We start from the raw sequence: 24921 nt of genomic DNA, 5'->3' as shown, positions 1-24921 counted from the left end.
TGTATGTGTTATTGCTACGTTGCATTCTCATTAGTAAAACCCAGTTACAATCATAGAGTGTTGTATGTTTCTTGCTCAGGGGAATCTCACATCACGGGGATCCTGGGTAAGTGGAGGCGCTGCGCTAACGAAATGTGTAAGTATTACCCCAGGCTCCCAGCTAGCGGAGGCTCAGATCTCCTGGAGCCGCAGGTGTTGTACAGCGACCAGTAGTTCCTTTGGGAGGGTTCAGAAAAAGGGCTACACGTATTATTAGGATGTTACACAGTGTGGCAGCTAGTGTGTTTAAGGTTTGTTTGTTATTTTTGTTTGGTGCGTTACCGTTATTTTGTTATCTATATATATATATTAATCTGTAATGTTTATTTACATGTGGCCTTAAGAATTTACATTTCCGGGTATAATACAATAGGGTTGTGCACTCACGAAAACATGATACTTGCCACCGGTTCTCAGCAAATGTGGTCCTGCAGCAAAGTGGGGCCCACCGGCCGTCCAGAGGAATAAGGAGGTTGGTACTCAAGTGGTCTTGGTAAAAATTACCAAAAGATTTATTTAAGGTAGATCGACGCTTCGGGCCGCTTGCGGGCCTTTCTCTTGGAAAAAGGCAAGAGAACCAAAACGTCAATATACCTTGAATGAATCTTTTTGATACTTTTTTTTTAACAAGACCACTTGAGTGCCAACCTCTTTATTCCTCATTTCCAGGTATATACACAGCCTGAACATACAGTATATTTCTAAGTACATATCTGATTGATTCTTTGATATATGCAAATACAAATGTCTAAGAAAATATGTATATATATTCACTAGGTTTCCACAAACCATACACTACTCCAGACGTTATCACAGTTAGTCCCAGAAGATGCTCCCTATGTTACGTTCTTTCCAATTGATGTGGAGTTAAGGGACCCCATCTGGATAACCTGCCTTAAGTACTCATTGGAAGAGGTGCCCTGTGGAACTTCAATGCTGCAATCACTTTTGAGTTCATAGGCAACTGTGTTCTTGCATTTGTGCCGTGGGGTTTGGGCAGGGGTCATATCTGTGTCTCTGAAGGAGAAGAAGTCATAGTGATCCACTGGAGTGTCCAGGTGCAGCACTGCGCTCAGAAGGGAAACAAAAAACACCAAGAAAGAACAGTGTGTGAATTGCATTAACGTGCTAACACACAACGTAGAACGACAGGCAGCACTAAGATGGAATAAAGGTTGTGTTTATACAGTAGCACAACGAATATAAAAATAATTGATGGTAACATTTGGAGGTTGCAATAAGAAATAGATAATCAACACCTGGAGGGATTACTCCTCTATGAGAGAATAATGACCTCACCCAGTTAGAGGAGATTGGATGAGTATTTATGTAGTGCTTCTGTTATCAATATTGTCTACAGCACTGGTGACATTTTAAAAGTATAGTGTGGGGTGGATTATTATTATTTTCTATCACGTGACAGAATTTAGGCGCGTGTTTACTCGAGAGCTGGAATATTCTTACGGTAAGTGTAAAAAAAGAGGGAAACTAGAGTGTAGGGAAAGAGAGCAGGTGTTTGAGAGAGTAATATAAAAAGAGAAATACATATGCACTGTAGTAGGCTATTTATGTAATAGGTATGTTCTCTCTTTATATTATGTCACTTCTCCTAATTAGGTTTTGCAGTTTAAATTTGACAAACTATTAAACATATCTTATTACGCCTGCCTTTAAAGCAGTACCCGGTTCTGCTCACGTTTCCTTTTTGAGGAGGTAAGTTATATTACCTGCAGCATTTCATGCAGTATTCCCCACCAGGAAAGAAGCTAGCCCTTCTTGCAGGGCCCTAACGGATCTTCTCCGTGTGTGTGTCTTTCACTTGCCCTTCAACTACGTAGTCACACAGTAAATGCAGCATAATTACAGGCTGGGACACACCAGTACAGGCTTCATAATATTGTCTCATTCATCGCATATTGCAGTTTGACATAGTATGCCATCATACATTAATTTCTCAAGCCATTAATATTTTGTGAAAAGTGCTTAAAACTGGAATGAGCTGTACTTGTTACTGGTCTGTTTCTTATTACCAAGGCCGCTGCGGGGGGGCCGGTGGCCAGAGCTGCATGTTGGCCCCTACCTGTGGCCAGGCCCCACTACCGGTCATGGCCAGGCCCCAGCTCTCCATCAGCCCCAGGCCTCTTCCTCGCTCTGTGTCCCACGCCGAGCTTCCAACGCTTGCGGTGCGTGACGGGCCTTTCTGACGTCAGCGCGCTTGAAGTAAGCTGGGCCTCTGCTTCCGGTGCGTGCTGACTTTGGAAGCTTGGTGTGTGACATAGTGTGGAAGAGGCCTGCAGCTGATGGTCAGGCCGGGCCCCCCACAGCCACCGGGCCCGGCCTGACCATCCCCAGGGTAAGTCTATTTTTTATATATGTATTGGGGGGGGGGGGGGTATTTTTATATGTATTGGGGGGGAGTGGGGGTCTTTTTATATGTATTGGGGGGGGTCTTTTTATTATGTATTGGGGGTTAGGGGGGGTCTTTTTTTATGTATTGGGGGTGGGGGTCTTTTTATTATGTATTTGGGGTTGGGGGGGATCTTTTCATTATGTATTGGGGGTCTTTTCATTATGTATTGGGGGTGGGTTTTTTTGGTATGTATTTTGTGGTGGGGATTGAGTGAGAGCGAGGTGGGAGGGAGTGAGGAAAAGAGGGAGTAAGAGTGAGACGCAGGGAAGATAAATACATGTGAGGCGGAGGGTGGGAGAGTGAAGAAGAGGGAGTGAGACAGAGGGGAGAGAAATACATGTGAAGAGGGGAAAAATAGAGGGGGCGCGTGAGGTGTGAATTGGGGAGTACCCCAAACGGGCGGAGATGGGGGAGTGCCCAGACGTAACTTTAGTCCTGGGCCCCGAGAAATCTGTATGCGGCCCTGCTTATTACTTCACATGTTTATCAGGGTACACACATTGAGATAAATATTCCAGTTATAAAGAGCTCTTGGAATGGTACAGAGACATAAAGAGATGACACATGAGCAAACAGGCGTGGGCATTACAATCCAACACATTAAACAGTATTCCTTGGTCTTATTTTTTTCTGGGGTTTTAAAGAATATTATTTAACAATATTAATAACTCGATTGTTAACACATTTCAGACTTATGTCAAAATGATATCTCAATATGATTGCCCCAATGTTTGAATATATTGCAGTTTGATAAAAGATCATTCTGATTTTGGAAATGTCAAGTCGGTACTTGTGAATATTCAGGAGAAAGGAGAATTCCCCGTCTAACCCCAAACCTGTTTCATACTGTATGAAATGTTTCAGTAAAACAGACAGCGAATCCCTGCGCTTCTCACTTTGGTATAGCAATAAATGGGGAATAATATATATATACTAGCTGAGAGACCCGGCGTTGCCCGGGATGTAAATGCGTAATAGGTAGTATTATTTATAAATCGTGGAACAAAAGGTGACTGTTTGTTGTAAAGGTTGGATAATAATATTGAAAAGAAAGATGGAAGAAAATGTAATACGATGTTGTATAAAAATGGTTTATTGTAACCACATCACAGTACAATGTATATTTTGGTGCCATAAGTGATGTAAAAATCTGAGTCGTGTGTCCTGCTAGGGTGTGAGGCGGCGGGTGGCGTGTGGGTTGTGAGTGCTGTCTGCGAGTGGGGGTCCTGCTAGGGTGTGAGGCGGCGGGTGGTGCGTGGGTTGTGAGTGCTGTCTGTGAGTGGGGGTCCTGCTAGGGTGTGAGGCGGCGGGTGGCGCGTGGTTTGTGAGTGCTGTCTGTGAGTGGGGGTCCTGCAAGGGTGTGAGGCGGCGGCTGGCGCGTGGGTTGTGAGTGCTGTCTGTGAGTGGGGGTCCTGCTAGGGTGTGAGGCGGTGGGTCAGTGATGTCGGTGCGTAGGGGCGGGAGGCAGCAGGTGTGTGGCGGCAGGTATGTGTCGAGTGTGGCGGGTGTCTGTTGAGTGCGTGCAGCGGCTGTGAGGCGGTGGGTGAAAGGCAGAGGCGGCCGGAGTAAGGGCGGGTGAAAGGCAGAGGCGGGGGTTGGGAGGCGGTAAGGCGGGCATGAAGGCGAAGGGCGGCGGGAAGGGGAGGAGGGGGTGGTGGAGGGGGGCAAGGGGTGGAGGAGGGGGGCAAGGGGTGGAGGAGGGGGGCAAGGGGTGGAGGAGGGGGGCAAGGGGTGGAGGAGGGGGGCAAGGGGTGGAGGAGGGGGGCAAGGGTTAGAGGAGGGGGGGGAAGGGTTAGAGGAGGGGGGGGAAGGGTTAGAGGAGGGGGGGGAAGGGTTAGAGGAGGGGGGGGAAGGGTTAGAGGAGGGGGGGGAAGGGTTAGAGGAGGGGGGGGGGAAGGGTTAGAGGAGGGGGGGGGGAAGGGTTAGAGGAGGGGGTGGAAGTGTGGGAGGGGGTGGGAGGGGAAAGGGGAAAAAGAGGTGGAGGGGGGGGAAGAGGAGCGGAGGGGGGGGTGGAAAGGGGAGCGGAGGGGGGGGGAAGGGGGGTGATGGGGGGGGGTGGAGGGGAGGTGTGGAGGGGGGGGAGATAAATGGGGAGGTGAAGGGGGGTGGAAGGGAGAAGTGGAGTGAGGGGAGGTGAGGGGAGGTGATCGGGGGTGAGGGGTGGGTGAGGGGAGGTGAAGGCCGCTCACTCACCCGTCCGGCAGGTCCCACGTGGATCTGAGGCGGGAGGCAGCGTGTTGTGGCCGCTCCCCCGCTGTGTCCCGGGCGCTCACTCGCTCCCCCGCTGACTGTAGCGGCGCCGGGGGGGGGGGGGGGTATCGGGGAGACACTGACACTGGAGGGGAGGGGGGGTGGAGGGGAGGTGAAGGGGGGGGTGGAGGAGAGGTGAAGGGGGGTGAAGGCCGCTCACTCACCCATCCGGCAGGTCCCACGTGGATCTGAGGCGGGAGGCAGCGTGTTGTGGCCGCTCCCCCGCTGTGTCCCGGGCGCCGCCATCTTGGGTACTCGGCGCCGCGAGGCAGCCTGCCTGGCCACTGGCTGTTCCCCCGCCGGGGAGGGGTGAGTTGTAGCGCCGGGGAGGGGGGGGCATGTATATGTGTGGGGGGGGGAGAGGTGGGAGATATAGAGGGGGGTCTCGCACGGCCGCTGACACTGGGTGGGGGGGGGGGCGCTGAAGGGGTAATAATAGTGTGTGTGTCCCGCTGACTGTAGCGGCGCCGGGGGAGGGGGGGGCGGGGTGAAAGCGCGGGAGACACGGGGAGAGGAGGAGGTGCGCGCGGGTGCTGCTAACACTGTGAGCTCCGCTAATGTAGGTAACACCCCCCCTACACACGTGTGTGTGTGTGTGTGTGTGTGTGTGTGTGTGTGTGTGTGTGTGTGTGTGTGTGTCTGTCACTGTGTGTGTGTGTGTCCCTGTGTCCCTGTGTGTGTGTGTGTCCCCCTGTGTGTGTGTGTGTGTCCCTGTGTGTGTTTGTGTCCCTGTGTGTGTGTCCCTGTGTGTGTGTGTGTGTCCCTGTGTGTGTGTGTCCTTGTGTGTGTGTGTCCCTGTGTGTCCTTTGGCCCGTCACTCCGCCTCAGGCCAATGAGAGGTGTGCGGGGGCGGGCGGGCCAAGGGACCAATGAGATTTCCCCTAGGGACACCGGACATCCAGGCAGGCATGCATGCATGCAGGCAGGCAAACATACAGTGCTTTCACTAATATAGTATAAGATATATATATATATATATATATATATATATATATATATATATATATATATATATATATATAGTGTTTTTACACTATATATATATATATCCCATTTATTGCTATGCCAAAGGGAGAAGCGCATGGATTCACTGTCTGTTTTTCACATTTGTATGGCCAATCCCTTCGCCAGCTGCGTGCTCCTTCCATGGAGAAGCGCTGTGAATATATATTTGTTTTACATGAAATGTTTCAGTATGCAGGATGGGATTAATAAAAGGTAAAATTGCTTTATTGCTGCCTAGCTCTTCTACCTTCCCACTTACTAGAGTTCTCCAAAGAATATAAAGAAATAAGCAATCATATGCTAATGTTCAATACAGTGTCATGCCTGGCTGCCTGCCTATGCGTAGCCTCATGGGAAACCAATGATATGTTCACAAAAAGACTTTGGTTGGTAACATTTAGAGCAGTGTTTCTCAACCCGGGTGTCTGGGGAAACACTCTGCCGGCTGCTCAGCAGGACATGTCACGTGCTATGTGGAGACCAAGAGACTGCGATCCGCCCCCACTCAGTCTCCTCTCTCAGCCCGGCAGAGAACAGAGGCGGATCACAGCCACCCTGCTCCACACAGCGTGGAACGCACTGGGAACATGGGAGAAAAGAGGGAAGGGGTGAGGGTTTGTTTTTGGGAGATGGGTGAGATAGCTTTGTGTGAGCAGAGGGAGGGAGGTGCAGGCTTTGCGGGAGGAGGGGAAGGTATTTGGGTGGAGAGGTGTATGTGATGGTTTTGTGTGGTGAGGAGGATGATGTGCGGTTTGTGGGTAGGTGAGTGATGTGTGTGTGTGTGTATGAGGTAAGGGGGTACGTGTGGGAGGAGAGAGTGGTCTGTATGGATTGGGGAAGGGCAAAGGTGAGTGGGGTGTGTGTATAAAGTATGAGATAAGTGGGGTAAGTGATAGCGAAAGGGAAGCAGTGTGCTATGTGAGAAGGGGGGCAGGTTGAATGGAGATTGTGTAGAGAAAAAGAGTGAGTATAAAGTGTGAGAAAGTGATAAATGTGGAGTGTATAATAAGGGTGCGAGGGTAGTGGTTTGTGTGTGTGAGGAGGGCGAGTGTGGTGCATGTGAGCGTGGTGTGGTCAGTGAGGTCTGATGAGTAGGGGTGCCCCTGCTCAACAAATGTTGAGAACCACTGATTTAGGGGGTTATTCATTAAACGGTGATAGTGCATATCGCAGTGTGAGGAGTGAAGTGTACAAACAGTCTGCATTTTAGCTTTGTAAACTATATTGCACATAAGTCAAAGGGCTCTTAGTGAATTCATCACCTAATAACGCCATACCTGGGTCTTCAAAGCCTTCTCCGTACAACCTGTGGTGGGAAAACATGTCCTCTTTATGCTGCCGACTATAGATACAATAGACTAGAATAAACAGGCAGGCAAGCACCCCAGCCATACCCAGGAACAGGGCAAGCAACTTGTTAGCTGCTCCAAAATTATTTTTGTTCTCGAAATCTGATAAATAAAAATGTAGTTTAGAATACAGGAATGCAACTTCAAATTCAATAACTGACACTCAAAAATAATATACCAGTGATAATGATTTTATTAAGTCCTTCTTACGATTCTCCTTCTATCTTCCTAAATGTAACAATTTAAAGAAAGCTTTTGATGTTCAAACTGTAAATAGACGTCACCAGAATATGAAAAAAATCCCCAAATGAAAGATAAATACATACAGAATAATAAACATATTAAAGCAGCATTCCATTCTTGGGTCACTTATGAAGCAAGAGGTCCCGGAAGCTGAATCCCGTTAATTTCAGAGGAATGCGACATTTGGTCGCTGCCAAACCTCCACCGGCGCTCCCCCGTCAAACTACTCACCGCTAGGACACCTCGCCACTTGATATGTCACCGCTCTGCTCCCCATCTTCGCTCTGGTCACCGCGGCCTCTTAGATCCCAGCTCCGATCCCGGCTCAGATGTCCTGCGCGGGACATTTAAAGATGGAGCGGCAGCAGTGCAGGATATCTGAGCGGGGATTGGAGCAGGGGGCGGAAATCAGAGTGGTGACGTGTCAAGTGGCGAGGTGTCCTGGCGGGGAGTTGTTCTGGCGGCGGAGCACCAGCGGAGGTCTGTCGTGGCCAAACATCATAGACCAAATTTCAGTGCCGGGGACCCCCTGGTTACTGAGATAATTGCCTTCAAAGGTGCCATAGCAAAATTGACAAATCTTTATTTAAAGCTGCAGTTCAAGCTGCCGTTTTTAAAAAAATATCTATATTTTTTCCCCATTCAATATGTGCATCAATACAATCTGCACACTGACAAGTGATTAGCTAAACTGCAGATCGATTCGTTCTCCTGTGATCGACTGTAATAGATCGCTTGCTCCGGGTTATTTAATTCAGTTCTTGCAAAGCATTCTGGGCAATGTAGTCCTGTAATATGATTGACTGGGCAGTTACTAGATACAATTGGTGCACTGCTAGGGAGTGGGCGGGGCTCAAGAGTCAGAGCCTACCAGAAGGGGAAGGGGGCTGTCACTTTGGAAATGCTTCCTACATTAGGCTGGGGCCATAGAGGGGTGAGGAGTTCCGAGCCGCGCTGACGCTGAGGCTCGCCTGCTGAAATCTGCACGATTTCATGCCCATGCAGGCGAGCCAGCGGGCGCGATCGGAGGCGGGGGGAGACTGAGGGAGGCGGGGCAGTGACGTCGCTGGGCCAATCGCCCGTGACGTCACGGCGCCGACGTCACGGCGCCGTGACGTTGACGCAGCTCTGCGCTGATTGGATGTTTTCAGCTGACAGAGCGCTGAAAAACAGCTTGGCTGTCGGCTGAAAACTCCAGCGCCTCAGCACGCCTGCGGGCGCTCGCGTGAGCCCCCTCTAAAGACATCCTCATGGAGGATGCAGGGGCTCAGCGCGGAGCGTCCGCACGGCTCAGCGCGGCCTGTCCTTCTATGGACTCGGCCTTAGAAACATTACAAATGTCTTTAAAACATTTTAAAAAAAGTTTTAAATGCTACAAGTATTTTCTCATAGTATTGATTTATTAAAACAAACCAGCAAAAAAAAAACATGTAGGATATTCCTTGAACTACTGCTTTAACCAACATCCAGACCCTGAAATAATGCCCTTGGAGGAGAGGGAGGGAGAGAGGGGGAGAGATTTATGTAGGGTAAGAGAGAGGGTTAAAGAAAGGGAGGGAGAGAAAGGGACAGAGACCACTTTTGTAGAGTACCAATGAGTTTTTTTTTTTTCATGTAATTCACAAATCGGGGCTAATAGTTTGCACATTTCTACGCTTTCATAGTGTACATTAACAGCAGCATGATGCATTCCTTCATAGCCACTGCAGTTAATAAGAGGTTATTAACAAGGCGATTTTATATATGTGCATTTTTCTCAACTAATCCAGGCTCTCCAGGTTGGTTTTCAATATTGCACACACCATATAGATTTCCGAATTAGTCCCCCTGGGCTGCGATTGCCTTTTTGCAGCTCTGAGAGTTTATTTAATAGCATGCCAATTTCAATTTCAACCGATACTACATTTGGTTTCTTTCCAGGGCTGCTTCAGTATCCCTTCACCCTTTATTAAATAGGGTAAAGAGGGCCACGGCTCTTTTTTGCAACAAAAAAAAAAACATTCGACGCACACTGTTAGGAGTATATTAAATTGGGCTCTATGTCTGCAGAGAGGAACTTCTCCTGGACTCTTCCTATAAGAACTCCCCAGATTACCAGCTGATGAGTGCACAGCAAGAGAGGTGAAAAATAGCCTGATACATGGATGCTTAGGGTGGAAATGCCTCGCTAAGGATCCATTGTGTTGCAGTGGGCTATTTGCATCAGTTTATACAAAGCCCCAGGAGTCAACACAGCTTGAAGGCAAATACACCACCGCACACTAACTAAATCTGCTTCCTTGGGAAAATAATTGCATATTTGAGGCAGGATGTACTTACAGTATATTATTTATGAATTTTTGCAGATGCTTCTTTGCAAAGATTCGCACTGTTCCTTGTTCTAAATTGGCTACCTGAATGTAACATTTGTACTGTAATTGGATGAGCTGGATGACACAATGGAAGCTGATACTGCAGTTGTTGTTGCTAGTTATTGTTATTTCTCATGCCAGACGTGTTTCATACAGATAACTATTAGTATCAGTCAACATTGTTGAGCGTATATTATTAAGTATATAATGACACAGTGTAGACCTTACATTTCTAAGATGGTAAAAGGACATGATTCCAAAATAGGTTTTCGGACAGTTCTGGATTAATTAACATGGTGCTGATCATCATACTATAAGATGCCTTGAGCTGCTATATTTTTTTTAGTGGGTCATTAATCAACCTCCATTCAAGTCAAGGCTGTGTAACATCAAAAGCGTCACATCATAAGTGTACATCAAAAGTGTCTACAAGAGTTAATCTTGGAGTTGAATTTGGAGGTGAAGATTGGAGGAAGATCTGGATTCTGCATTACAACTTTGCCACTGTGAGACATTAACTTTTAACATCTGTGATTTATTTGTACACTTTTATCCTCCAGTACCTTGGAACTCTCTCCTCCTGCATCTCACTATGCCCTCCCTATTTCTTTTTTTGTTTACTGTTTCCTCACTCCTTTGTGAGCATTTTTGTTCTCTACAACATCCCCACTCCCCACTGTAAGATTATTTATACACCTCTCTCCCAATAACTTCTTTACCCCTCAATAAAAAACACCCACTCAAATCCTCTATTCACACCCTCTATCTACTCCTTCCTGCTGCTGGGGATCTCCCCTAAGCCTGAAGCCAGACATACACACCTGATCTCACTCATGCCTCCCTGCCACCTCTTCCCCTGTAAATGGTGTTAACCTTTTCATTTAACACTGACCTTTCTTAAATTATACCCCACAAATCAAGCATCCCAATAACCTGCACTCATGGCTATTGTCCCACACTCAGTCACTCCTACCACCCATTGTGACCAAGCACTGCCATCTGCAGCACTTACTCCCTGACCTGCTGTCTCTGTAAGTTTCCCATTAAACCTCTTAGGCCTGGGACATAGTAGTGTGAGCAAGGCTGAGCCGTGCTGAGCCGCGCTCACACTCGGCACTGAGCCCCTGCAGCCGCAATGAGAGCGGATTTAGCAGGGGCTCGCGCACGCTTGCGGAAGCGTGTATCTCACCAAGTTTTGGCGCTCGCCGGAGCGCAGGGCCGGTCACGTGAGCGGTTCGCCCAATGAGGGAGAAGCAGCTCCGTGACGTCACTGGCCCGCGCCCAGACCCGCCCCCGACATGCCCACGGACAGCGCGCTGTGTAAGGCCAGGGAAAGCACCGCTTTCCTTGAGCCTCAGCGCGCCTCCGCACGGACACAATGTCTATGTCCCAGGCCTTAGATTGTAAGCTCTTCGGGGCAGGGATTTCCTTTCCTATTGTCTGATTTTGCTGCACTTATTGTATAATTATGATTCCCTGTACTGTATTCACTGTGAAGCACTGAGTACACTTTTGGCGATATATAAATAAAGACATACAATACAAAAGTCAATGGGTGATAACGCATTAACCTGTAATGGAACACGATGAGTCTAGGGATAAAGAGAATTAGAAATTGATAGTGTGATATACTGTTGAACTATCCATTACTTCCACATTGGGAAGTATAAAAAAAATTACAAGCAATTACATGCTTTGCCGTGATTAAAGATGTGTGAACCTTCAATATATGGTCGCAAACCATGCAAAATTGACCCGTTTTAGTTGCGAACAATACACGGCTCAGTGACAGTTCGCTTGCAATACGCCAAGTTTTAGTAAGAGGATATTCCATAAACTAAAATGGGGCTTTTGCGGGAGAGACGGAGAGAATCCTATTAAGTAGAGTACTTTGATATACCTTCCAAAACACTCCTCTGTACAACATGTAGAGAGATACCTGTGAACACACCTGAGATACCTGGGAAATCTGGCACTCTCCCACTCTGCCACTCTGCCACTCTCTGGTAAACAATATCTTCTTCTAAAGACTTGGCAAATTGCTTGTGAACTTTGACTGACCTGTGAATTTTGGCGAAGCTGCTAAATTATGGTGTAAATGAGTGATTTTTGCTAAATGTTTAGCTCTTTTTGGTTCGGTTAAAATGTTTTAACAAAAGTTTGAAAAATGCGAAAAATGTTTAGGAATGCCCGAATTTCTGGTATTCTCTTATAATGTTTCTCTGTCATTACAATCAATGTGACAAGTAAACAAAGCCATTTTATGAATGATTTTACAAAGGGCTATTTTTATGGGGGAACTCATCGGAACTTAGTTCTGTCCCTTTTAGAGAGATCAACAAAAAAATCCATATAATGATAAAGGGATTTATGTATCAACGAAACAGTGCAGCGATTCTATGGAAAAATAACTGCTATGTATCAAAGAAAAAATGATACGGTATTGATTTGAATGGGACTTTTTTCTTTGATGCATATAGTGCAGATATTTCACCCCACAATTGCACTAATTTTGCCTTGATACATAGACATCTATTAATAGGAATAAGCTTTGAACGGGTTGCAGTAAACAAAATCACTACTAATAAATTGTGTGTCTTCCTTCCTTTATTTAATACATTATGATGTCCCCAATTCTTTCCGCCTCTCTCCCCTTCTCTAGCATTCTTGCCTTCTCCTCACGTCAACTGACCTGCTCTCTTTCTTTCTTCTTCTGCTTTCTGTATAAACTTTATAGATATCTGACTCTCCTAATCTGCCACCAGGCTATGTGCATTACGATGTCACGTGCCAGATACATAGACTATCAGGTAGAATTAAAGTGATTAAATAAAAATAAATACAAAAAGAACACACAGGTGCCCATCCTCAGGGTCCCCTTAGTATACCTGCAAAGTGTTAGGTGTCTGGGTTTCATGGTCTTGGAGCTATGACCCAGACAGACAGACAGACAGACAGACTCTCTCTTTTATTATCATTATAGATGGAGCGGGGATATTGACTTAGAACTGATTCATACTGTTTCTGTCACCTTACTTTATTTAAATATGGATTACTTGTTGTAGTTTAGATACGATTTTCTCTTTGCTTAGAGTTCAGGCTTCTTTTTTTCTCCCGACAAAACCATTACCGCTTTTACAAAATATTGAAAGAGATGTTTAATCTCAATACAATGAAGATTCAATGTTGTTCTGAGAATCTCTAACAAAAATACACGTTTTTAACACTTTGAGAGCAATCAGAGATTCACAATGAACTCTTTGTGTGTTGCAGTTCTATCAATCAGTCATACTTGGCTTGAGGAAATAATACATTTGTCTTTTGATAGTCTGCCTATTCTGTGAAGGATAAATGTCTAACCACATGTCTAACAACATGTCTTTTTCATTTAAATATATGATATAAGTATCAGATCAGGGGCGGAACTAGTCAACAGTGGGCCCCAGTGCAAGTGGGGGAAAAAAGCCCCCCTCCGCCTCCCCTCCCCTACCTGTGGAGCAGGTGTGGCAGTAGAAGGGGGTGTACAGAGAGGGGGGGCTTTAGAAATGCCAGAACATTCTGGTAGCTAAAATAATGTCGGAACATCGGTCCGGCTCATGGAGGATAGGCCCCTAAAGGTGGTGGGACCTAGAGCAGTCGAACCAGCTGCACATATAGTAGTTCCGCCACTGATCCTGATAATAAAATCACCCCAGCTGAATAGCTGTTAAAACGAAGAGCTCTATTGCCAAGTTACCTTTTTGGTGATCCTTTTCCCCAACTCGTGTCTCATGAGCAATATCATCACCAGCTGATGTGTTCTCTAATTTTGTGGGCTTCCATATTTTATCATTAATCAAATTGTCTTTGTTGACATTAGTTATGTTTTCAGGTGTTGTCCAGCCAGGAAGAGATGAGAACGTTGAGGTTCCAAGGTTTTCACTGGAGTCTAACCAATCCGTACTGTTTGCATTCCATCCATGAGTGGTGTTATTGGCATCACTGATTAGACTGGGCATGTTGGGGGTGGCTGACAAAGAACCTGAGCTGCCAACTGTTGTGGAGCTGCCCATTTCATTAGAGGTGAGGTGGCTAGAAGGGTTTGATGTGTTCTGTGTAATCTGAAAGGTTTCAGGAGAGGATGAGTTACCTGCAGTTTCATGACTAAGATCAATTCTGCCATTACTGGATTCTGCGAGAGATGAATTGGTGCCACCACCGTTGCTAGTAATATTAGTATCAGACGTGTTGGATAATGTTCCCGGTCGTAAGCTGGAATCAGCAAATGTCAGCTCTGCACTACAGGAGAATAGCCAGATGGACAAAATATAGCATACAATCTCAGCTCCCATCTTGGCTTATCTCTCACCTGTTTAAAGCAAAGCATTTAGAAAATAGAAATCTATTAATTCACTTGCACTGTTTCAAGATTAAACGTTGATTCTCAGAGGAAGGAAGCAGGTAACAGGGTGGCTAGTTTTGTGTAGACAGGCATTGGTCCCTTACTTTTGTGGCAGTCACTAGTCCACAAATACATACCTACACGCCCCCTACGTTCTGCCTACGACATCCACTTTGCCTCCCACCTCATTACCTCCTCTCACTTCCGCCTGCAAGACTTCTCTCTCCTACCACTTGCCATCAGACTCTCCCCGAAGCTTTCAGATGTTCAAAAACTTCCAGAAAACTCACCTTTCCAAAGAAACGTACCGGCCATACTGAACCTCTAACATCCAACTCCTCTCCCCCTCCAGCCAAATTAGGCCCAGCTATGTAGCTGGACCAATCTCCACCCTATGTAAGATCCCCCTCACAAAAAAAACCCTTAATGACTTCAGCTGCCAGACTCGGCCATGTTCTAACCTGAGCTACACTTTATCGTACAATAAGCAGCCACCTTATCTTCTTATTTCAACAATGTCTCTCATTCCCTCTAGATTGTAAGCTCTTCACGAGCTGGGCCCTCATTACCTCTTTGTATCGGTTTGTGCATGTCAGTCCTCACCTGTAAACCGTTCATGTTTTTATAATATACATAACTTTGTACTGCGCTGCGGAATTTGTTGGCGCTTCACAAATAAACGATGATAATAATAATAGAGCATGGAATTACTTGATGATCATGAAAAAGATGTGTACTAGCTCCTGCCACTGGTGGCATCTTGGCCATCGTTAAGCCTGAGACAATAGTAATGCACCATGATTTATTTTTTAATAAATGATGGTGTAGGACAGGGGTGTGCAAACTGGGGGGGGTGCACAAGATTTTTTTTGGGGGGGGCACGGTGGTTACAGAGGCCCTGCGCTCTTCAGCGTGAGGCCTCTGTAACTCACTTACCTAAGTTCAGCCATAGCATTGCGGCGGTGTCATTTGACGCTGGATTAAAGGTAAGGGGGGGGGGGCGCGACACTGGGGGAGAGCAGGCAGGGGGGCACCGCACAGAAAGTTTGCACACCCTTGGTGTAGGATGTTGTACAATCCTCTACTTCTTGCTTCTGTGGCTTCCTCCATAGCATCTTCCTGTTGAACATTGGTAGTTCTTTATTCTATAAACTGCAGTAGTGCCAGATCAGTTTTGACTTGAGTGAGACTCTTCGTGCACCAGCGTCAGATCGACACTATCGCAGTTTATAGAATAGGGGCCCTACCGTTTATATTTCTCTCTCAGTACCAGTACACATTGTTGTAGTACAGCAAATAGTCTACTGGAGTAGTGCCGTTTTCTTTTTTGGAGGAGTAAGTAAACCGTCAGCTTATATCATACTGCGCATACTGAATAATTTGCCTCCCTCTCAGTCATATTATTACTACTAGTATTGAACATTGTCGTTGTAGTATGCCAAATACTAGTATACTGCAGTCACTCCAGTGGCCAAATTATAGGCTTTTTGATCAAACCCTGCATACATAGGGTAGCCTGCCTCTTCTAAATGCTGCTGCAGTTGACCTCCTTACTCTTAGCATGTATACGGCCACCACCACCTCCAACACACCTCACCCTTTGCTATGGAGGAAGAAAGCACACCCAATGGGGCAGTAACTGTCATATAGTCCCCTCCGCTATGTGCACTAGTCCACAATTTTACTATGGAAAATATCAAAAGCAACAACCTCTTGGTACAGGTGTAGAACAGCCAGTAGGAGAAAATGCTCTTCTGAGGTTTTTTTTTTCCAGCAAGGCTTAGCAGATTTTAGTAACTCACTACAGCCCTTGCTCTCTACAAAGCTAAAGGGCAGCATAGCCACTGCTAGCATTTCAGCCACTTTACTACTCAACAAGAGGGGCCTTTCTGTGTGCGTGACGGACTATGCACACCCGATGGAAAGCTTTGCGAAAGTGGGTTGGTGTATTGGACTATGCATAATTAGTACACCACATTTGTCTAACCATGCAAGAAGGTCCCTTTTCCCAAAGCTTATTTGCCCACAATTGGTAGCAGCTCATCATGCTGAAGCAGCCCACACAATCTCCTCATCATCATCATCACGATTGCTACCAAGCACATCCTTATGATGATGACCTTCAAAACCGTACCAGGAAGTGAGCCTTCTCTGATTGTGCTACAGTATGCCATCAATACTGCCAACACCACCTCCAACACATGGACCCCTTTGTCAGGGAGGAGGCACACTTCTCAGTTCTTTAACATGTAAGCTTATGACGGGTCATGTGCAGAGGTACCCAGATGAGTACCCACTTTTGTCTACGTCAGAAACAGGGTAAGAACTGCTCTTACTAGACCTACTGTAGATGTTGCTGCTGCTGGCCAAAGCCTCACTCTACAAGCTGTGCTTCTCCTCTCCCTACCTGAGCTATCTCTGCAGCACACAATGCAACCAACATATTCATTATACTCCTCCACCTCAATAGTTATAAGTTGTGTAATATTGCCTCCTCTCTTCCCCCTCCCCAGCCCCCCCATTGCAACTACAAGGGCCGTGCACTCTTGATGAGGAGGAGGAGGAGGACAAATAACATTGCCTAGCAGTGTGTGCTCTCTCTGAAGCTGACAATGAAAGTGTTGTTGGCGGTGGGCTTGTGAGGTTTTTATTTTTACTTTGACATATAGAATTGCTTTTTGATGTACTGCTAGTTGTGGTGGCCTGTGCTATCTGCTGCTCACAGTGATTATCACTTGCTGCTACTACAGACATTAACAGTTACACCATTGATCACATCCCTATCTCCTAATACCATCAGCAGTAGCAGATTTCAAATGTTGCCACCCGTAAACACTTATCCCGGGCATCCTCCTGCAGTGCCGCGGCATCAAATAATATGACACATTTCCATGACAACGTGACACCATGTGACATTGCAGCGTCATTTGATGCCAGAGAAGGAGGGTGGCGTGAAGGAGACGGTAAGAGACCTTTACAGAGGCCCCGCTCTCTCCTTCGGCAATCAGTCAGGGAGAGAGTGGGGCCTCTGTAAGCCGCCCCAAAATGTTGCCATTCTAGGCCTGGGCCGAATGGGAAATCTGCCACTGGTCACCAGTCACTTCCCTTGAGAGACACACACCTTTTGATACCCTTGCACTCCATGTGGCAGCAGCGTCCTCAGCAGAGCCCCTTTTCCATCTCACACTATCAGTAGCCAGGACACGTGCCTTGTTTGGCATAGATGGCTATTCTCTAAGTCACTTTGTGTGGAACCTTGTTCTTTTCTTACAACCTGTCCCACCCTCATAGGGGTCCGTTTGTCCTGACCCAAGGATGAGTTGGACTTTTGGTATAACCTTCCTTTCGGTTATATATTTCTTTTCACACACACGAAAGTTGCTTCTGGGTGTCAAATACAACTGCTGCTGTTTTTCAATGAGCAGTTACTAGTCTTTTCTCTGGGGTCATTAATAGCCTTTTCCTGCTGCTAACACGGCCATACTGAAACCCACCAGCACTCCATCTTCCCAGGCCCCCTTCTTTTTCCAATATAAACTAGGGCATTTATTAAATGATCCATTATGTATATTTAGAACTGGTATCATCCTTAACGCACAAACACAAGTTTAATAAACTCCAAATGTTTAAAGTGAACTTAATTGAAAATGCCATACCTGATGAATTTTAGAAAATTGTGACTTTTGTATTCAACACTAGCTGCAAAATTAAATCTCTAAAGGATGCTGATCTCTCGTGGAAAACATTGGAGAAGAGGAGTAACCAACACCTGCCGTATGTCCCCTGACAATGTGCTTGTTATTCATTTCTCCCAGGTCTCCCACCTGTTTAGAAAGCCTGTGCTTTTGTTTGTTATTCATTTATATATCTACAGTACTAATGCATCCCTTCTACCCTCAGGACACAAAACAGACTAAATTATACAAATAGTGAGGTTTACAATACGACTGGGTTATTTTTTCTGTCTGAACTTGGACTTAAAAATCATTCATTTAAGTCAATTCCAGACCCAGTTGGCATTACAAATCACTAACCCATACTTTTTGTATGACCACAATAGTCAAGTGAAGAAACGGATCACAACCACATGTAAGAATGAGCAAGCGATCATGAGGAGACACGAATAAAAATTACATTTATTATTTAAGTCTCATGGCCAAAAATAAATAAATAAAACACACCACATGCGCTTTTATCCAGGCACTTTTGACCATAGGCAGAAGACCCCAGTGGGGAAAGGAGATTTCAGTTAGTGAGAGTTTTCTCTCTCTCCCCTCCCCCCAGAAATTAAAAGCCTCTGTAACTAATTCTAAACTAGAGGAAAGGGTTAATATTTGATTTTAAAAATAAAATCCAAACAAGGATTTATAGATGAAATGGAGAGGGATGGATATGGTGTTCCATGCTTTTTTTTTTCTTTTACTGCATCCCATTTAAAAACTTAGTTGCATTGGGAAAGAGAAAAGAATACGAGGTCTGTTACTAAAACATGAATCAGCTCACTATGCAACAGAGTTCTTATTTAAAGAAAGGGGGGGGTGGAAGATAGGAGAGTAGGGATTCAATAAAAACCTGAAATAAATGATTGTACTGTCAGTTAGGGCGATCTTATTTGCTTCTCAGTCTCACTACAGTTTAGGCCTTACAATGTCCCCAGACTATAACATAGAATATTTACAGACTACCAATAGAAGGGGGGGCTATGTTAATCACCAGAGCTGCCAATTCATTGTGAAAATGCATTGAGCGGCGGTAGCTGCATACATCTACATGCACAGCAGCACCACCTGCGGAACCGAACAAAGATGGAACGCATTGGAGAAGCCTTTTACACTTACCACTGCTCTGGTAGAGAAACTTAGCTGCTCACTGTCTGCCTTTAATTTGTGGCAACTGAAAGGATTCTTGGTATAGAGGTATACAAGTAGGCCACGCCTCTAATCCAAGCCAGGTAATGTCTGTTTCTCTCACAGAGAGGAATGCGACAGACACACCCTTTGGGTAGTCACCTGCCTTAGATACTTGAGGCAAGGACTTGTCCCTGGAGTCCTATGACAGAAAGGCAGAACACAGCCAGCCTACACAACAAGTCTTTATTCAACCACACTGTCCTCACCTCTCAATTCAACAGGGCCCTTTCTCTGTTCCCCTTCGGTGGCAGCATAAGAGTTCAAGAGAGGTACCAAAAACACATTGCCTATCTGTAAGCAAGGTAGAGAAAGGACCCTATTGTAGCAGAGAGATTTATTCCCAAGACAAAAACGGAAATTTGAGGTTTAAAACTTTATTTTTATGCCTATAACATGTCGAGAAAAAAAAAAACAAATGTATTAAATAAATACATATTTGCACTCCTTTCCATCACTATGCAGGAAAACATATCTTGGCAGTAGCTACCAGTAATGGGGTCATCATTTCTAATTTTCTTTAACTCCATTAGAATCCATCTGAAACCTCCAATGGCCAACAGGAAGATGGGAATATCAAAAAAAAAAAAAAAAAAACAATGTGTGAAGTTGAAGGGGGAACTAGTGTCGACCAGCGCTGAAAGAAACCCCAAGTCCAGCTAGCAGAAGGAACATGGAAATACTCAGCAGAACTGTGATGACCACCATGCCGCCTGACCGTCCCTGCAGCCCGGATTTCATTTCCCTTGAGCTTTGAGGCATATCTGCAAGAGAAGCAGCACTGATCAGGCGATAAAGAAGTTTGAATCAACAGCCCCTTAATAAAGAAGATTGAAATATCCAACATCCTGAGTTTAATTTTCCAGCCTTGCCTGGATCTTAAGTAAATGTAACCACTCAAACCTTTTTATCAGATTGTTCTTTTCCTGCCATAAAACAGATGGCCGACATACAGTATCTTGCAAACAGGAGCAGAATGTTACAGACTTTACATTATATTTTTTAAGCTGCAGTTCAAGCTGCCGATTTTCTCATTTGAAATTTCCCCCCCCGTTCAATATGTGCATCAATACAATCTGCACACTGACAAGTTGCCGATCAATCCGTTCTCCTGTAATCACCAAAATCGGGTTTTATTTAATTCACTGTTAGGGCTGCACAAGAGTACCCAGGATGCAAAGTTCTGCGTGGAAGGTCATGTGATACAAATAAAAAAACCATGATATGCTGCACACCTTAAGAATTAAACCAAAAAGTATTACCGGTGCTGCTGGTTCAAGGATACCTGTCAAACATCCACTTGACCTGTGAAAAAGAGAGATCCAGCGCTCCACAGATTTTGCAAAATGTTCAAATTATTGCGCCATACATGTGTATGGCGCAATAAATTTGAACATTTTGCAAAATCCGTGGAGCGCTGGATCTCTCTTTTTCACAGGTCATGTGACCAGGCAGGTACTAGATACAATCGGTGCACTGCTAGAAAGAGGGCAGGGCTCAAGAGCCAGAGCCTGTCTCCGAAGAGGAAGGGAGTGTGACTTTGTAAATGGTTTCTATAGAAACAAAAGATGCTTGCTGCATTAGAATACATTAAAAATACATTTAAAAAAAAATAATATTTTTTAAGACCACAAGTTTTTTCTCATGATACAGGACCGATTAAAAAAAAAAAAAAAAAAAATTTAAAAAAATCACGTAGGATACTGCAGCTTTAAATAAAAGTTTGCACACTGGGCATGTTGCCTATTTAAAAAATAAATTTAAAATACAGATAATAATAATAATAATAATAAGAAGAAGAAGAATCTGAACGGACATGCTTCTCCCGAAGAACTAGTTCTCATTCACCGTCAAGACAAAATAATACTCACCACGGGTTTGAAAGGGCTCAGACCAGTTGGTATAAGCGATTTGTATCTTTGCAGCATTATATAACATGTAGCGAATCCTGTAATGAACACAACAGAATACAGCAAATTCCGCAGTGGCCCCACTCACTTGTAAAGATACGCTGCTCCCTCTGATGTCATGAGTTCAATAAGTAAAAGTGAACTGAAAGGGGCCAGTTACAGAAACATGGCGATTACAGGCAGTATTAAGCACTGTAATTAGCAGTCTAATCTATACGAAGCGGAAAGTAGGGGCAAAAAGATCAACATGAAACAATCAATGTGCATCCCAGTTACCATAAAATCCCACACTTCATTGTGTGAAACCAATTAATGTATCTTGTTCTGTATATAGAGTTTTGAAACTCTCGATGAGAGAATAAGTCAGAGGTGAGCAGAAACATTCTGGTCATTGTGATGTCAAACAAGCACAAAATGATAAGCAGATGCCACAGATTAGTCACCGGAGGGTATTACTACTGCTCAAAAGGTGGTGTAAAAAAAAAAAAAATTAAGTTTCAGATCTCAATGTGGCCATTTCTAAAAATCCAAAATGCTCTAGACTTTACAGCCACTATAGTCCACACAACCACCATGCTTGCTGCCCTACAGGGTATATAATGATACAGAGTATTCCCAACCAAATAAACTATACATGTGGGATAGTTTAATTTAACACACACCACAGTAATATTCAACTTTATTTTTACACCAAAGTGGTAAAAATAATAAAGTCAAGCGAGAGGTTAGCAGCAGAAATTATTGGTGGAGGAGGGTGGACTCCAGGGCAGAGTTTATGGAAACCATAGGTGTGTGGGGGGTGTGAGGTGGTGGGGGGTGTGGGGTGGCTTCACTAGAATTTGAATACATTCTTATCTCCCCTCTCAGAAATGCAGGGGGAAATGGTGTCCTAACTACAAGCCTTTGCTTTTTGGATTGCCAGAAATGGATGCAAAATTCATTTGGTGCAGTTCATCAAGCTATGGTGGATAACATTAGTTAAATGATAGATATTCAGTTGCAGGTTAGTTTATAAAGTAATATGGGGCAGCGCCACAAGGGGTTTCTCTGTTGCAATTCAAGTTAGAATCAAAACAAATGAAGTGTTTAAAATAAATGCTCTTAAAGTGTCACACTTAGCTTATATTAGCATTACATGTTTTAGGTTCCTTTCAGGGCCCTTTGCAGAAATATATTATACATTTGTGATGCTGGACTGTTTTGAAACCGGTTTCTATACTAATGTAACCTAGTGCCCCTGGCTATAGCCTTCCACTAGCCTCAACACCAAGTTGGGGTGAACAGGCCGTGTTGGGGTTAAACTCCTGCGCAGTGCCTAGATGGATACTTTTGCAGCCTGGATGGGTACTATGTTGCCAAATCCAGGGGCAAGCCTAATCCAGCAGTTGGAGTGTCATACCTAGGGAGAGTACTGACTTGGTCACACGTATGTGGAGTGATGCCTGCAAGTACCTGGACCTGCTCTGTTATGTAGCAGGGTTACAAGCCCTTTCCTACAGGTATAAAAGCTGACACTCCACCAAATTGAGTGGTGGATGGTTAGTGTGTCTTCCTTCCCTCAGGGGAGTGGGAGTGTTCCCCTAATGCCATCAGGGGGTGAGGGAGTTTAGGAGGGAAGCTTGGGGCCTCAAACCCTTGTATCTGCTTCAGGGAAAATGGAGGCTGTCATACCGTGTACCCAATAAAAGACATCCCTGTACCCAACATGCTGTGTCTGTGGAGAGAAGAATTGCCTGTGGGGACCATCCTGCTTCTAGCAGGATCCTCATGTGATGGAGGTGCTGCACCCTAGGAGGAAAAGCCTGCCTTGTTGCTGCTCCCACTCAACCTCCGCAGAGCAACTCAGACCTCCTGTAACAAGCAGGTGAGCTACAGCACCAGAGAAACACCATGTAGATCTCCCATGGGAGGGGAACAGGTGCTACATTAATAAGAATTTATATCACAACCTAATAATACGTTGCTATGGGGGCTTGATTCAAATATTACCAAGAATTGTGTGGGGATGTTTTTATTCGCCTCTTAATAGACATTTACCTATAACTGCGTCCGGGCAGAATCCCTTGGACACGGCTGCCATTAAGAGTGTCAATGTTTGGCCCAACCTGATATACAAACGGTTCAATCGTTTGATGATCTTTGAACATTGGGCTGCACTGTGGCACATTAAACCCCTGGGGGAGAACGTATGTTCTGTTATCACCTAAAAAGAGGGAAGATATAATCTGGATTAGTACGGTATTAACATTTCTGCTACCTTACTTCAGGGTCGCCAACGTCATACAAACCTCAGACCATGAGGCCTTCATATGGGATTAGTATTAACAGACTCCCGTTATATAACGTAATTTGCAGCAGAACACTCTGGATGAACTCAGGCATTCCATGTTGTTCTTCCAGGTGGACAGTTTGTTGCACAATAAAGCCATCTGGTGGCAAAGCTACCAGGAAATGTGTGTACAAACTACTTGGCATACAGTAAATGCAATTGTTCAAGACAATTGAAAGCTCTATATAGAGAAGCCTTTCTTAATGTTCACTTTACAAATCAACCTCACCTTTAAAAACCCATCTGGTGCAAAGGTTGGGAGCAGGATCATTTTACAAAAGAGTTAAAAGCTGCAATTCACCCACCACTTCCTTATGCAGAAGAATTAGAACCAAGGGTCCTCAAAGATGAACCATTACCCAGGGGCACCCAGGCATCTGACATACTTACCACTTTAGTTGCTGGTGCTCTTCCAGGATATTTAAAGATTGCCACATGGGGCATCCTATAGGAAGTTACTTCACCCTCCCCCGGACAGGTCTTCCTATTGACATGCGGAACCAAAGCCAATTTAATGGCAATTTTTAACTCCCAATAGGGAGGAAAAGCACCGGCAACTAGAAGCGGTTTCAAGTGCAGTCTCTTGAACAAGGGGGGCTTACCTGGAGTTAAAAATGGTACGGTTGAGCTCTAGGTACCCCTGATTCTAATGCCATTAAAAATAAAATAAGTGTATTGGCAAAAGAACAAAATACCAACGTTTTGATCCTTAAAGCAGGATCTTCATCAGGGCAGTATCTGATGTTGCAAGCACTTGTCTATATGTGCCAATGCTTTATTAGTGGTGTGCGTGTGCTGTACTGTAGGTAAGAGGTAGGACCAATAACCTGCCAACAATGTTTTACTACATTTGGATTTGATCTACTTAACAATTTCAATACAAAGTTACTGTATTAGGCATTGGTAATTGCATGGGGGGTGGAACTAGGCAGGTTACCATCAAGCGGTAAACCTGTGTGAGCCAGTTCTGATATAACTGATGGACCCGTAGCCAGGCACCGAATATAGGCCTCACTTTCCACAACAGCCTGAATATGGAGTAATGCGAACATACAACTTCCCTTATACACACACACGGCTCAAATGGTCTCACATGAGGGACCATATTTACAGAGCGGTGCAAGACACTGTACAGGCCACACCACAGCATATCTGGGCCAGGAAGCTCTTACTTCAAAGTAAAATTGGCAATTTCCACTCACCCCCTCTCCCCAATCTAAAATTGAGTTCATTTAATAATTCATTAAATCTCCATAGTTTCCCCAGCACACAATTTAGATTGTAAGCTCTTTTGGGCTGTGATTTTCTGCCCGGTCACACGCTTTTATATAAACAGGATGAAAAAGGTTCGCAGTTGAATTTTGAACTTTTGACAAAAATTTGCCAAAACCAGAGGGTGGGGGGGTTTGGGTGGAAAAAAAAAATCAATGATTTTGTTTGTTAAAATTGTGAAATGTTTGAATATGCGATCAGATACAAACATGCAAACGTTTGGGAGAAAATTTGAAAATTTCACAAATTAAAAAAAAAAAAAAAAAACTACTAAAAAAATTTATATAACCAAAATCAGAGAGTGCCCATCCTTACTTTCAGGTTTGTTTCACTTCTTCTATCAGAACACCCTGTATGCCGTCTATTTTATAAATTACTGCGCACGTGATCTATATCTCTATATCGCGCCGACAGTGTACATAATGCTCTACATAGAGTTTTCAGGCACAAGGAGCCCCTGCCCCATAGAGCAGTC

At 44.8% G+C, this 24921-nt stretch overlaps 2 protein-coding genes across 2 annotated transcripts; both read right to left on the bottom strand.

Annotated features, from left to right (window-relative positions):
- Positions 1–758: 758 nt before the first annotated feature.
- On the bottom strand, positions 759–18917 carry GFY (golgi associated olfactory signaling regulator). The gene is made up of 4 exons (XM_075603207.1): positions 18867–18917; positions 13384–13747; positions 6982–7155; positions 759–1105 (listed from the first exon to the last, which is right to left on the bottom strand). The coding sequence occupies exons 2-4, from the start codon at positions 13697–13699 to the stop codon at positions 876–878; spliced, it is 720 nt and encodes a 239-aa protein (XP_075459322.1). The 5' UTR covers positions 13700–13747; positions 18867–18917; the 3' UTR covers positions 759–875.
- Positions 18918–19388: 471 nt separating this feature from the next.
- On the bottom strand, positions 19389–23042 carry LOC142496531 (uroplakin-2-like). Its single transcript, XM_075603206.1, has 3 exons — positions 22883–23042; positions 20807–20883; positions 19389–19699 (listed from the first exon to the last, which is right to left on the bottom strand). The coding sequence occupies exons 1-3, from the start codon at positions 22990–22992 to the stop codon at positions 19557–19559; spliced, it is 330 nt and encodes a 109-aa protein (XP_075459321.1). The 5' UTR covers positions 22993–23042; the 3' UTR covers positions 19389–19556.
- Positions 23043–24921: the final 1879 nt, after the last annotated feature.

Source organism: Ascaphus truei, chromosome 6 (assembly GCF_040206685.1).
Source record: "Ascaphus truei isolate aAscTru1 chromosome 6, aAscTru1.hap1, whole genome shotgun sequence".
Lineage (NCBI taxonomy): Eukaryota > Metazoa > Chordata > Amphibia > Anura > Ascaphidae > Ascaphus > Ascaphus truei.
Note: the sequence above shows the minus strand (reverse complement) of the source record. Positions and strands in the feature narration are given on the sequence as shown.

Coding starts and splice junctions, on each gene's coding strand:
- GFY (XM_075603207.1), bottom strand. CDS start 13,699: ATGGGCAGCTCCACAACAGTTGGCAGCTCAGGTTCTTTGTCAGCCACC. Junction 7,156..13,383: donor GGAAAAGGATCACCAAAAAG/GTAACTTGGCAA, acceptor TTTATTTATCAG/ATTTCGAGAACAAAAATAAT. Junction 1,106..6,981: donor AGAAGGCTTTGAAGACCCAG/GTATGGCGTTAT, acceptor TTCTGAGCGCAG/TGCTGCACCTGGACACTCCA.
- LOC142496531 (XM_075603206.1), bottom strand. CDS start 22,992: ATGTTCAAAGATCATCAAACGATTGAACCGTTTGTATATCAGGTTGGG. Junction 20,884..22,882: donor CTGCCCGGACGCAGTTATAG/GTAAATGTCTAT, acceptor TGTTCATTACAG/GATTCGCTACATGTTATATA. Junction 19,700..20,806: donor TGAGCCCTTTCAAACCCGTG/GTGAGTATTATT, acceptor CTTCTCTTGCAG/ATATGCCTCAAAGCTCAAGG.